The sequence below is a fragment of the Spermophilus citellus genome (genome assembly GCF_964194105.1).
Source record: "Spermophilus citellus genome assembly, chromosome: 4".
Lineage (NCBI taxonomy): Eukaryota > Metazoa > Chordata > Mammalia > Rodentia > Sciuridae > Spermophilus > Spermophilus citellus.
The window spans coordinates 22,297,884-22,309,903 of record NC_138185.1 but is presented as its reverse complement, the minus strand read 5'-3'; the positions used below and the strand labels follow the sequence as shown (position 1 = coordinate 22,309,903).

The 12,020-nt window shown below is 50.2% G+C and overlaps 1 protein-coding gene across 14 annotated transcripts in view; it reads left to right on the top strand.

Moving 5' to 3' along the window:
- The window catches only part of EPB41L1 (erythrocyte membrane protein band 4.1 like 1), a 123,261-nt gene that overhangs the window by 91,921 nt on the left and 19,320 nt on the right, over positions 1–12,020 (top strand). For 6 of the 14 annotated variants that reach the window (XM_081289632.1, XM_081289631.1, XM_081289630.1 and 3 more), the window contains one exon: positions 9,889–10,287. The exons of 5 other annotated variants lie outside the window; for them this stretch is intronic. In XM_081289632.1, the coding sequence (XP_081145758.1) occupies positions 9,889–10,287 (399 nt within the window). Of the gene's footprint in view, positions 1–2,138; positions 2,238–6,212; positions 8,208–8,682; positions 8,791–9,888; positions 10,288–12,020 lie in introns of all 14 variants that reach the window. 3 more of the 14 variants (XM_081289625.1, XM_081289619.1, XM_081289626.1) reach the window with 3 other exon arrangements.

Below are 12,020 nucleotides of genomic sequence, written 5' to 3'. Positions count from 1 at the left end.
GGGGATTGGGTTCACCACACAAAGCACACCTGCTTCTCGGGCTTCCAAAAAGGACCCCACACACTCTGTCTTTTACAGTGGAAAGTGTGGACAGTGTTTTCTCTATTGCAAAAGAGATAAAGATAGGATTTGGGAAATTCCTATATTATAATCCCAAGCACTTGCAAAATCTTGGCAATTTTTACTCCAGTTTATACATAGGTATTTCTCCCTAGAGAGGCTACTGATTGGCCTCAAACCAACTGTGGTCTAGGCTTATGCTGCCTGGGTTGAATTCTGACTCCACTGCCTGGTAGCTGGAGGACTCTGAGTTTGTTATACCTGATCTGTCTGAGGCTCCGTTAGGCAGAAATGTTCATAGGGATATTGTGAGAATCAAATGAGATAATTCCTGGAGAGGGACCAGCATGGCACCTCAATGCCCAGTACAAGTTACTTACTGTTTTATTTTATTTAAATTAAAGTTTGAAGGATCTTGAAACACTTGGTTCAAAGTCCTTTTACAGATAGGGGTACTGAGACTCAGAAAGAAGAACTGTTCAGCATTGTAGCTGAAAGAAGAGGGGCCATAAGCCACTTTTATAGTGTGGCAGGTCATTGTATTTACTACCAAATCATATCTGCCTTGGAGCAAGACCAAATCATGAAGACCAAGTATGGAGTCCATTGTGAATGTGCTTCCCTCTAATGATTTGAAAATGGGTTTTGCAGCCATGATCTAATTTGTAGAGCACTTGATTGAATCAGTACTAGCCATGGTCTGAGCCTGCCAGATAACAGGGCTTTGCCTAGCATGTTGTAGCAGAGCTACTGGGATTCCCTGATTGCTGATTCACAAAGTTAGGGATGCTTTGGGGGCTTTCACGACTGCTGCTCTTGAAGGAGGGCAAACCTCTGCATCTACTAAGGGCTTCTGTGGTCCCTGGCACAACCAACACTCTGACTGGAAATTGGGGAAATTGGTGTCTGGTTTAGTGATCTGGCACTTACCTCCCCCATCCCCTGACTCTCTAAAGAGAGACTTGGCCAAAGTGGCTTTTAATTGTTCCTGAGGTAGACCAATCCTTGGCCTGGCTGGAGGTGAAGTGGGATGCAGAGGCTACTAAAAGGGTCAGACTCCAACAGGGAAAGGAAGAATGATTACTGGTGACCTGGGGTCTGAACCTCTGGGTCTCAGAGCAGCCTGGCTTGGGGATGTGCCCCACCTGCTGGTGATGTCTGGAACTGCTAGAAGATGAGTCGATAACAAGGTAAAGTCTGTTCTGCTGCCTCCTTAGCCCAAGCTGTGTGGTCTCCACTGCTTTAAACAGTTAGAGCCCAGGAGGTCACCTTGGAGCTGTGGGCATTTAGAAATAGCTTATAGGACGTCTTGCTTTTAAGAGCGAAGATTTGGGAGATGGGGAGGAACTGTAGAAAGGATTTGACTGGGTCCTTGGGTGAGTGATTTCTGAACTTCATTGCCTAGTCTGTCTAAAGAGGACTGGAATTGCCACTCCATAGGAAGGTTGTTGGCAAGATTGAAGGAAATAATGAAGATTAAAGCACTTTATCAACTGGGAAGTGCTAGACAATTATGGAGCCATTTCTGATGGTGACTAGAATTCCTGACCCAAATATGTTCTATGTGGGTGACCCTGCAGAGAGCTATCACCCAGAATTTCTAGTAGTTTCCTCAGAGCTTTTTGGGTCCCATTCAGGCCATGAGGAGAGCAATAGATCCAAGTTTTAAAGATAACTCTTTAAATGGGGCTGTGCCCCAATTTCAGGATTGAACCATTAGTCTAAGCCAATAACACCCAGTGGGGGGGACTCAGAATCAGGGTCCAAATGGTGTAGTTCCATAAATTTCAGAATGTTAGTGGGCAGGCCACAAGGGACAGTCTGGGACCTCAGTACTGCCTTGTAGCTGACTGTGGGACTCCCTCCCTTAAGTGTCTTAGAAGGGCTGTCCCTCTCTGTCTCACCCACAGAGTGGCTCCTTCCTGACCGAATGCACAAGTCCTAAGGAGGTGGGACTTACAAAACTGGGCTATTGATGGACTTTGTATGTCTCTCTCTCCTGCTTTCTCTCTCTGTCTCTGTCCTTCCTTTCCTTCCTCCCCCTCTCTCTTTCCTCTGGCCCTGGGCCTCCCCTGCAGTCCCAGAGGACCCAGGACATCTCTCAGCAGGACTTGGTACCCGGAACAGCCGCAGGCTTGGAAGTGTTCATTCAGAAAAGCCTCGCAGCATCACCTGAGGTTATTGTTTTCACCTCCTGTTACCCCTTCCTCCTGGGGCCTCCAGCCCAACCTGATCACCCACTAGGGGTTTTAGAAAACCCTTTCTCTTGGGTGAGGGGAACCAGACTCTGCCATGCAGAAGGGAGCTGTGGGTGGCCCATGCTGTCCCCATGCTATGACTAACAAGCATCCCATCCCAGAGATCTAGAAAGGGCCAGCCCCTCCCTCATCCATGTTTCTCAGGAAGGACAGGAGTGCAGTCATCCTAGGAGGGCAGAACAGCCAAACTGCCCCTGCCTTAAAGGAGACATGGTCTCTTTTTCTCAGGCACTTGTGAGGCTGCGGAACCTGGAGGCAGGCTCTGACCACTGAGCATGGGGGACTAGGGGTCATGGCCCCTAAATACGTTCTACCCTAACATCTTATCTCTGTTTAGGAGCCTGAATAAGGTCTAGCTGTGGCTAGTTAGGGCATAGCATTTCATCTCTCCTGGATGTAGCTCTCTAAACTCCTCTGGGGTTTGGATCTGTCTGGGTTTCTAAGCAGGCAAAAGTAGACATATTTTTTCCAAGAGCATCCTTGGTCAGGCAAACATTCTAAATGAGGAGGGCACTGCTTCTGGGCCTGGTATAGCAATGAGTTGAGGGTTCTTGGAATTTTCTGTGGCCCTGCATGGGTACTGAGGATAAAATCTAGGGCCCAGCAGCAAGGGTCACATTCTTCTTGTCTACTGGGATTTCGTAGGCTGTTGGGGCTGGGAGGTACTGATCAGCTGATTTCTGCACCTCCTCTGTTGGCATGGTGTCAGGGTGGGGAGGGGCATATATCTTTCTCTTAAATCAGAGGAAATTTCTGGGGCTACTGCAAATAAAGACATTATGTGAGCCACGAATATGGTAAAACATAAATCCTAATTCTCCATGAATTTTTCTTCTATATAAAAATAAAAACTAACTATCATCACTGTCAGTTGAGGAAAGTCGGACAGGAGTCAATAGCATCCCCCCAAGACCAGGGACATAGTGATGCCCATGACCATGGATGCTCCTAGAACCAAAAGCATGTGCCTATAGTGGAAGCAGAACCCAGCATACACCCTTCATCCACCTCCGGCCAGCAGCCATCAGCCTCCTCCACAGAGGGACCCTCACTGTCCCTGACCACAGCCCATTTTGTCTTCTGTCTTCAGTTAGGAAGTTTCTTTGTACTGATTTAAAATCTGCACTTCTGCATCCGTGGCCTGTGGCCTCCTCCTGCCCTCTGGTACCTTGGATCTGCTCTGCAGCCCTCCCCAGGCCACCCCCCACAGGGCTGCACACCTTTCCTTCCCTGAATGCTCCTGTGCCCCTCAGCAGTTTCTCCCAGGACATGGTTTCTAGAGGGTCCCCCATCCAGCACCCCATCCTCCTATGAAGGTCAAGGCCCAGATGTTTCGCAGAGTTCCAGGGGGAACCTGAGTAGCCTGGAGTCAGCAGAACTGTCCTTTGGGGAGAGTTTCTTCTTGTGTGTAGCTCATGTGGGAACCAAACTGGCTCCTCTGCTCCCATTTCCAAGACTGGAGCAGATGCAGAGCCCCTCGCAAGTGGGGAGTGGTGCTCTAAATGAGGCACTGAAGGTCCCCAGTTGGGAAAAAGAATAGCTGCAGGGTGGTGGCAATCTGGGGCCGCCCTAACATTGTTCCATCTTGTGATCTGGGCCAGATGTGCCTTTACCAGTGCATTGATGCTAGCAAAGTTCTCTCTTTTTCTCTCTCTTTTTCCTCTTCAGGATCCTACCTATTTGCTTATTAGAAGTAGAATTCCTCCTTCTTCCCCTACTGTTCACACTGATCTTATGCAAGGCCCTTCCCTCTGAGACCCTCAGTTTCCCCTTCTGAAATAAGAGTACCAATGCAGGCATCACAGTTGCCAACTGGATTAAATTTCATAACTTGGAGGACTGGGGAATAGGTCAAAGACAAAGTACTTGCTGAATGTGCAGGGGCCTGGGTTCAATCTCCCAAGTACCCCTCCCCCCCCAAAAAAAAAACTACTTGGACAAAGGGCAGCATTGCCTGGCACATAATAACCAAATATCACTATGTGCTTCTCTTTTCTGCCTGTAGAATCTTTCTTCCATTCTGAGCCAGCTCTCGCCCTCCACACTGTTGCTTATCTAGCCCAGTTCTCCTTAGAAATGGAGCAGGAAAGTTCCAGAAGGGGCCTCACTGACCAACTTTGGCTTTCATTGCCAGGCTCCCAATGTTGGTAAAGCTGAAATGGAAGCATCAAAAGGAACAAATTCCACAAAGAGATGAGGAGCCCTGGCTTCCATAAACTTTGGAAGCCAGTCCTCTGATAGTTCAAGTGCTGGGGTCCTGAAGGCCCTAATGACCTGAAATAAAATCTCAGAAACCTATGCTAGATTTTGTCTAGGCCTCCCCACTTTCTACTCTCTTTCCTGTTGGCAGAATTCTTCTAATAAGGTCTTGTTCTCTAACATGGAGACATGATTTGATAAAATGGAGTATTGAGGTGGAGAGTTACAAAGCTCTTTTGATCCTTCAAACTCCTTCAGATCTTATGGATTCATAGACTTTTTGCCCAGTCATAAACTAAAAAGGAGCCTAAGGCCATATAAACCTTCCCCCTCCTATTGCTAGAAACAGTTTTTGACAAATACTGCAGAGGTGGTCATGGTGGGGTGGAAAGGACATACTTCACAGAACTTGGAGGTAGGGACTGGATCCTAGGCCTGCCTTGCCTTTGCCCCTGGCTCACTCTGTGACCTTGGACAAGATGTCTTTCTTCACTGGTCCTGGGTAGGGTTTCCATATCTGTTCTGAGGGGCTTTAGTCAGACCAGTGATTTCAAAGGAGAGGGATACATCAGGGTACTGGGCTGCCCGATGTTTGTGTTACATACTAGATGAACTTCCATTAAGATTTTGTGGGAAACAGGTCTTCTGTGGCTCCAAGAATATTAGAAACCCAATGGCCTTCCTGCCACCGTAATGATTCAGAAATCCATCATTCCCCCCAAGTACTGTTTGAAGACCCCTTGTGGCAGGTAGAGGACCATTCAGTAGACAGTTGGGTATGCTGGTCCCTCTGCCCCATGATGATGCCTGGGTCTATAAGTCTTTTCCTTCTGTGATGTATTCTGGTCAGTCCTTTATTACCCTATGAGTTTTGTTAGAATTCTCCAAGGATGGACCCTGGTATTTATTTCTTTGGGATGGAAATCCATTGTATTCAAACTTTTTAAGCCATTGTGTTGACTGTCACTAACCTGGCCATTTGGTATTTTTGCTAATAATCAAAATCTGTTTCCTTCCCAGAAGCTCTTATAAAAAGGTCAGATTTTAGACTAAGCCCTGTGGAACTCAATGCTTCCCTTACCTTGGCAGTGGCTCATGGGTGACACCCATCTTCCAAGGTTGTGATATAAGTCAGCAGAGATTCCAGGCACTGAAAGTCAGGCATTCTTATCCTGACTCTGTCATCAAAAGTGGTAGCCATGACCAAGTCACTGACCTTCTCTAGGCCTTGGTTTCCCCACTTACACACTGAGGAGATTAGACCAAATAATGTTTTAAACTCTTTCAGCTCTAACATTCAGAAGTTCCCAGTGATCTAAGGACTTTCTCCTCTGAAAGTGACAATTGTTTTAGTAAAAGAGGAAGAGGAAGAGTCCTGGCCCATCCATGGATCTCACTTTCTCCACTGTTAGCACGGGGAGAGCATGAGAACCCATCTGTCTTATCAAGTGAGGGATGGGGTTGAGGAAGGTTGGTCAGTTATTTTGGGGTGCCTTAATGGGAAGAATAACCTGTGAGAAGGACTGGCATAATCATGCCTTTCTCTCCCCGACCCGTTCTGGGGACATGCCATCCCAGTCCACACTGGACTACCTTTTGGTGGTAGATTGGTCCCTTTTTACAGAGAGAAGGGTGACCCGCCCTTCAGGTGCCTGCTATTTCATGTTAACTCTTCTTGCTCCAATTGTAACACAGGGTTCGGAGCATTGGGTATTTATAGAAAGACAGTACACTAGGCCAGAAGAACTCGGTCTCAGTCTCCTAAAAGTGGCCAACACACAGCAGGAAGAAAGTGAGGCAGGCCTCGCTGACGTCCTTGCCGATGGCAGACTCTCCAAGGTAGACATTCTGGTGGACAAGTTCAAAGTCGAAATGGCCACAGAAGAAATGGTGGGAACCAAAAATGCCAAAACTCAGCAGCAAGGGAGGATGATTGCAAGTCCAGAAGACTTTGAGTCATTGTGGGAGGAAGGCCCCTGGGTCAGGGCAGGTACTGGAGGGGTTGCCCAGGCTACAGGATGCACATTGTCAGACAAGCTCCTTGAGGGCTCCGAACTCAGGGTTGGCATCAGTGAGGCACCCATCAGGAACTTCCCGGTCTCAGATGGTCAGTTGGAGGATCGTGCAGAGCTAAGGAAGAGGCCGGAGGAGCTCCAGACGTGTGGAAGATCCACAACTCCAGGAACCAGGCCAGCAGAGGTGGACATCCCCTCTCCAGCCTCTGACAAGGGAGGCCTCCAGTCATTTCTGTTGGATCCTGTTCATGGTGAAGCCAGAGCTGACTCTAGCGATGAGACTGATACCTCCTTTGCAGAGAGGAGCTTCTATCTAAACCACGGAGAAAAAGATTCTGAAGATCAAGTTCTCCCCCTGCCTTTGGAAGAGAGAGAAGAGCGCCTGGATGCCCCTCCTGGAGGACACATCAAGCTGGAACTTCTAGGGGAGCTCCCAGAGAGCTCAGAGCTGAATGCCACAGACCCGAGGGGCTCCGCCACAGCTGCCGGCAGGAACAAGGATGAAGCCCATATTGCCTCCTCCGAGGAAGGGACCAGGTCTCCCAGGAGCCACGGAAGACAGGATGACCAGCAGGGACCTTCTCCAGGACACACATTTGCTGAGGACTGGGAAGAAGCACAGCAGGAGGTGGAGGGAGAGTCTCACCCCACAGCCAGGGCAGCTGGAAAGGAAGAGTTCCCTGCCAGTGGGAACTTGAGGGAAAGGGCCAGATCAAGTCCCTCAGCAGGATGGAAGGACCACTCCACTAATGAAGGAGGCAGGGTGTGCCTGGACCCCCAGGCCCATGCCCTTTTGTGGACCATCCCTCCTCATGTCAGGAAGCCAGTCAAACCAGACAGAGGCAACTTCCTCCCCAAAGAGAGGGGAGCCATTCATACCCAAACCGGACAACCTAAGATGGGGGACCAGGAAGCCTCAGCATTTCCTCATACGGAGGCGGTCACCTCCCTGCCAGCCTCCCCTGGTCACTTTGAGGCTCCGGAAGCTCTGGAGGAAGCTTCTCCAAGCCCAGCTTCTCATGGATCAGGGGAGCCTTCAGAGCTCAGGGATCTCTTTGGAGACCAGTTCCCTGTATTTCTCAAACATGTCCAGCTTCCTAAAGACAGCCCAGAGCCCAAAGACCAAGTTGGGTTAATTGTGCCCCCTGACACAGGAGGTGAACGCAGGGCACCTCCAGTGGCCAGCAGAAAGCCCAGAGTTGTTCCTGAAGAAGCTGAAGGGGTCGTAACTCCCGGGTTGGTGTTCCCTTTGGGAAAGCAAAAAGAGACGACCTCTTTCCAGGATGGGGGACAAAAGGGCTCCCTGGAAGACATAAGCAAGACCTCAGTGGCCAACAAAATTCGGATATTTGAGACCCATGGAGCTGAGACTCGTCGAGCTAGTCAGAGTGAAACAAAGGCCCTTCCAAATGAGTTGACTTCAGAGGCTTGCATGGGTCAGTTAGAGCAACAGCGGAACAAGCTTTTAGACCTGGGCTTCGTCCAACTCCAGCCCCCAGGGGACTTTGCCAGTCCCAAAACCTCACATTCCTCAATGATGCCTCTGGCTACCAGACACTTCAGGGAGGGCATTTCTACCACATTCCACCAGGAAAGACGCACAGAACTAGAGCTCACGTCCCCCGATTCAGGCTGCGAAACCACGCTGGAGGAAGCGCCTGGGGTAACTGGCCATGTGAGCCCCCGCCCCCATCGTGCCCCCCACCGACCGCATGCCTGGTAGCCTTTTAGAAGCATGATTCAGTGGCCGCTCATCATTACTGCAACCCACGGCTGCTTGTCTATCCCTGTGAGGTCTTTTCCCCAAATGCATCTATGAGTAGCCCAGGCTGAAGGATGGGGTCATCTGCTTGGCCCACATTAGCTTGGCCACAAAGACCCTCAGCTTTTGTATGACCTGGTGCCCAGAGGGTCACACACACTCCCGTGGAGAAGGTGCCACCACTACCAGCAGATTACATGCTTGCCTTGCTGCCCCTCCCCTCTCGATTCCTACCTGTCTTGCTTGGCTTATCCAGTGATCTTTCTTCATCCTGTCCCTGGTCTCCTGCCTTGTGGAAGCTGACAGTCCAGAGGTTTCCATTCTCCGCTCTGGTTCCCTTTCAAGTTTCTTTCTGCCTCCTTAAGACTAACTGTCTTCTTTAATCCAGAACAAATCCGAAGATGCGGTCAGGGAAGAGAAGCGCTTCACCAGCTTAGCCGCGAACGCCCCTGGGAAGGGGGGGCACCTGAGATTCACCAGCCCCTCGGGCCCTCAGGTCTCTACAGTCCCTCTATGTCCCGATGACCTAGTTACCTTCACCTGGCCAGGATGCTTCGCTTCTTAGATTCCCACCTGCTGTAGCAGCGACCCCCTGTGGCTGCTCCACTCTGGCTTGTCGGGAATGTATTCCTCACACCTCTCGACCTTCCAGAAACTGGCTAAATGGAGGCCCGTTTAGCAAGTGAATTTCTAAGCACACTGAATCTCCAGAAGCTGAAGTCAAGTTCCTTAAAAAAATATTTTGTGGGTGTTAGATTGGTTTTTTAAAAGAAAACAATGTCATGGACCAGCCAAAAATGTGTGTGTGGTGTTTAATCCCTGACAGGCCAGTTGAGAGGTATGTATAGTGGACAAGAGTTGCTAGCATCTCCTTGGCCTGCTGTTGTCAATTACACTGATGGGACCAGAACCTCCTGTCCATGGCCTGCCCACAGCCCACTCACGGAGCTAAGGGTGGATCTGGTGCAGCACCCGGCTCCCTGGAAGCTCGTCCCCAGAGGGCCTGGCTCTGAATTGTTCTTCCCACTGTTTGATGCTGACCCTGTCCACGGAGATTCAGTGGAATTGACAAGCCTTGCTGGCTTCCTCTGTGTTCCTCAAGCTCTTGGCTCCAGCCTCTCTGCCTCCTCCCCTGGGTTTCCTGAGTACCTAACCTCCCTCCTAAGTTTGTTTCTCGACGCCGCCTGCACGGATGGGCCTGGGGTCCGGGATTCCATCCCTGCCTTTTGCACAGTGCCGCTTCTGATAGGCTCCTCCATCCAAGCCTTGGATGGGGCCTCCTGTCCAGGACTCACTGGCAGGATATTTGCTTTGAACTCGCTTTTGCCATCAGTGTGAGATCCTTGGGAAGGAGCATCCCTCCTCTTGAGAAATTCTTTTTCGCTTTTTAAGCCTGTTATGATTTCAAGGAACCTTTCCTGGGTTTGTTTTGTTTTATTTTTTGATTTTTCATTTCCTGACCTGCTCCATTCAGGACCTCAACACAGCCTCAATATTTCTTCTGACATGCACCATCTTGATGTTCTCTCTCTCTCCTTTTTTCTCTCCCCCTCCCTACCCTGCATCCCATTCCTCTGGTTTTATCTGGCCATAGAGAGCAGGGCTGAGGGAGGGATCGGAGGAGAAAGTCAAACCACCACGTCCTCGGGCCCCAGAGAGTGACACAGGAGATGAGGACCAGGACCAGGAGAGGGATGCAGTGTTCCTGAAAGACAACCACCTGGCCATAGAGCGCAAATGCTCCAGCATCACGGTCAGCTCCACATCCAGCCTGGAGGCTGAGGTGGACTTCACGGTTATTGGTGACTATCATGGCAGCGCCTTCGAAGACTTCTCTCGCAGCCTGCCTGAACTCGACAGAGACAAAAGCGACTCTGAAACTGAGGGCCTGGTGTTCTCCCGGGATCTCAAGGGGCAGGATGATGAGTCTGGGGGCATCGAGGACAGCCCAGATCGAGGGGCTTGCTCTACCCCGGATATGCCCCAGTTTGAGGTACAGTGGAGCTTCATCGAAACCTGGGCCCAACCAGGCACTGCATGCTCAGAGGGCCCTGGGCCATGCGGGAGAAGACTGAGCAGCCAGCTGCAGCCTGAAGCTGTCTCATGTTGCATGACTGTCCCTCCACAGAACAGCATGGCTCTGTGCTCGCATGTTGCCATATCGGTTTACCCCTAACACGCGCTCCTTGGTGTTTTAACCCTGTGACCCCATTGCTTGCTGAGGTCAAGCGATGACAGGTGGTCTGTTCTCACTCAACTCCTCATCTCCTGCCTGTGTTGCATGGCACCTGCAGAGAGCATGTGTCTGTAGACTCTCAGGCTGTGGAGCCTGGTCTGAAACTTGAATGGTTTTTCCTCATTCAGGCTCAGGCTCAGGCTCATCTCCCTGGGCTTCCTGGGGAAGGGGCAATAGTTTAAGTTCATCCAGCCCTGGGGTCTCAGGATGGTAGAGGGAAACACCTGGAGAAGAGGATACATAGTCATTGAGAAGGACACAGGGACTAACTGTGCCTGAGCTTCTCTGTTTTGTGGCCCTCCTCTGTAGAGCTACAGAGAGATATTTCTGAAACTTATCTCTGTCCATGTTGCTCCTTTGCTTCCTCACCTCTTCCAGTCCAGCCTCCCTCCCATGCTCCCAGTAAAATGCCAGCTCATCCATTCTGGGTTCTCACTCCACGCTGTACCCTTTGGGTTGAAGGTCGTCCTCCCTTTCTGTGCCTTGCTCTGAGATAGAGCTCAGATGTCAGTTTCCTAGCATATGCTTTCCTGACTACCCTGTGCAGAAGTGTCGCTCTTGTTGCGTCCCACCCCCCACTCTCTAACGCCTCTGCTCCAGGATTCTCCCATAGTCAGTGACTGACAGGCCTGCTCTGCCGCCAGGTGGCAGCTCCTCTAAGCCTGGCACCTTCTCAGCACCAAGAGATGATTCACTGAATGAATGGCTAGATGGCAGGGTTACAACCATCTGTAAGAATCCCTTTCCCCCCAACGGCTAGATGACAAGCTAGTGTCCATTCATCCATTCAAGTTGTGTGTGAAAACCTACAGTGGGAATAGCACAGCCTGGTGGAGGACTTGGATCATTTAGCTTAAGACTTCTAGAGTAAGTTTGGAGACAGGTGGCCTTCAGGCCAGATCTAGCCAGAAGATGTGTTTTCTTTAACTCTGGTTTAAAAATCATGGCATTAAATATAAAATCCAGGGGTTTATTATTTCATTTTTTTAAAAAATCAGATGGTCCTCTCTCTAGAGGCCGTGATAACAGTTGGCCAAACCTGAGTGGAGTCCACCTGCTCTCCACCACCTCCGCCCTCAGCCCTTAACCAGTCTCTTCACTTATTTACACCTTCTGCCTCACCCCTTGCAGGCCTCCATGTGTGTGGCTCCTGCTCTAGTTCGAATGAAGCATTTGGAAGGTGCAGGCTTAACTTTGGAAGGCCTTCAGGATTCAACAATATTATGTGCACAAGGAAGACATTTAGCATGGGGACCAGCACAGGGCGTATTAGTAATAGAATTATGAACGTCCTCTTAATGGTAGCCTAAAAAGGCATACAGCCCCCTTGCAGGGACGTGGAGCAGGGACACAAGGCAGGCCTGCCTGGAGCTGCCAGCAGCTCTGGCTCTCCCTTTGGGCTGTTTGTCTGTGACTTCACACCATGCCTCTTCTACCCTGACCTCACACCCTCCCAGAGACCCGGCCAGCTGTGGGGTAGGACACAGCTC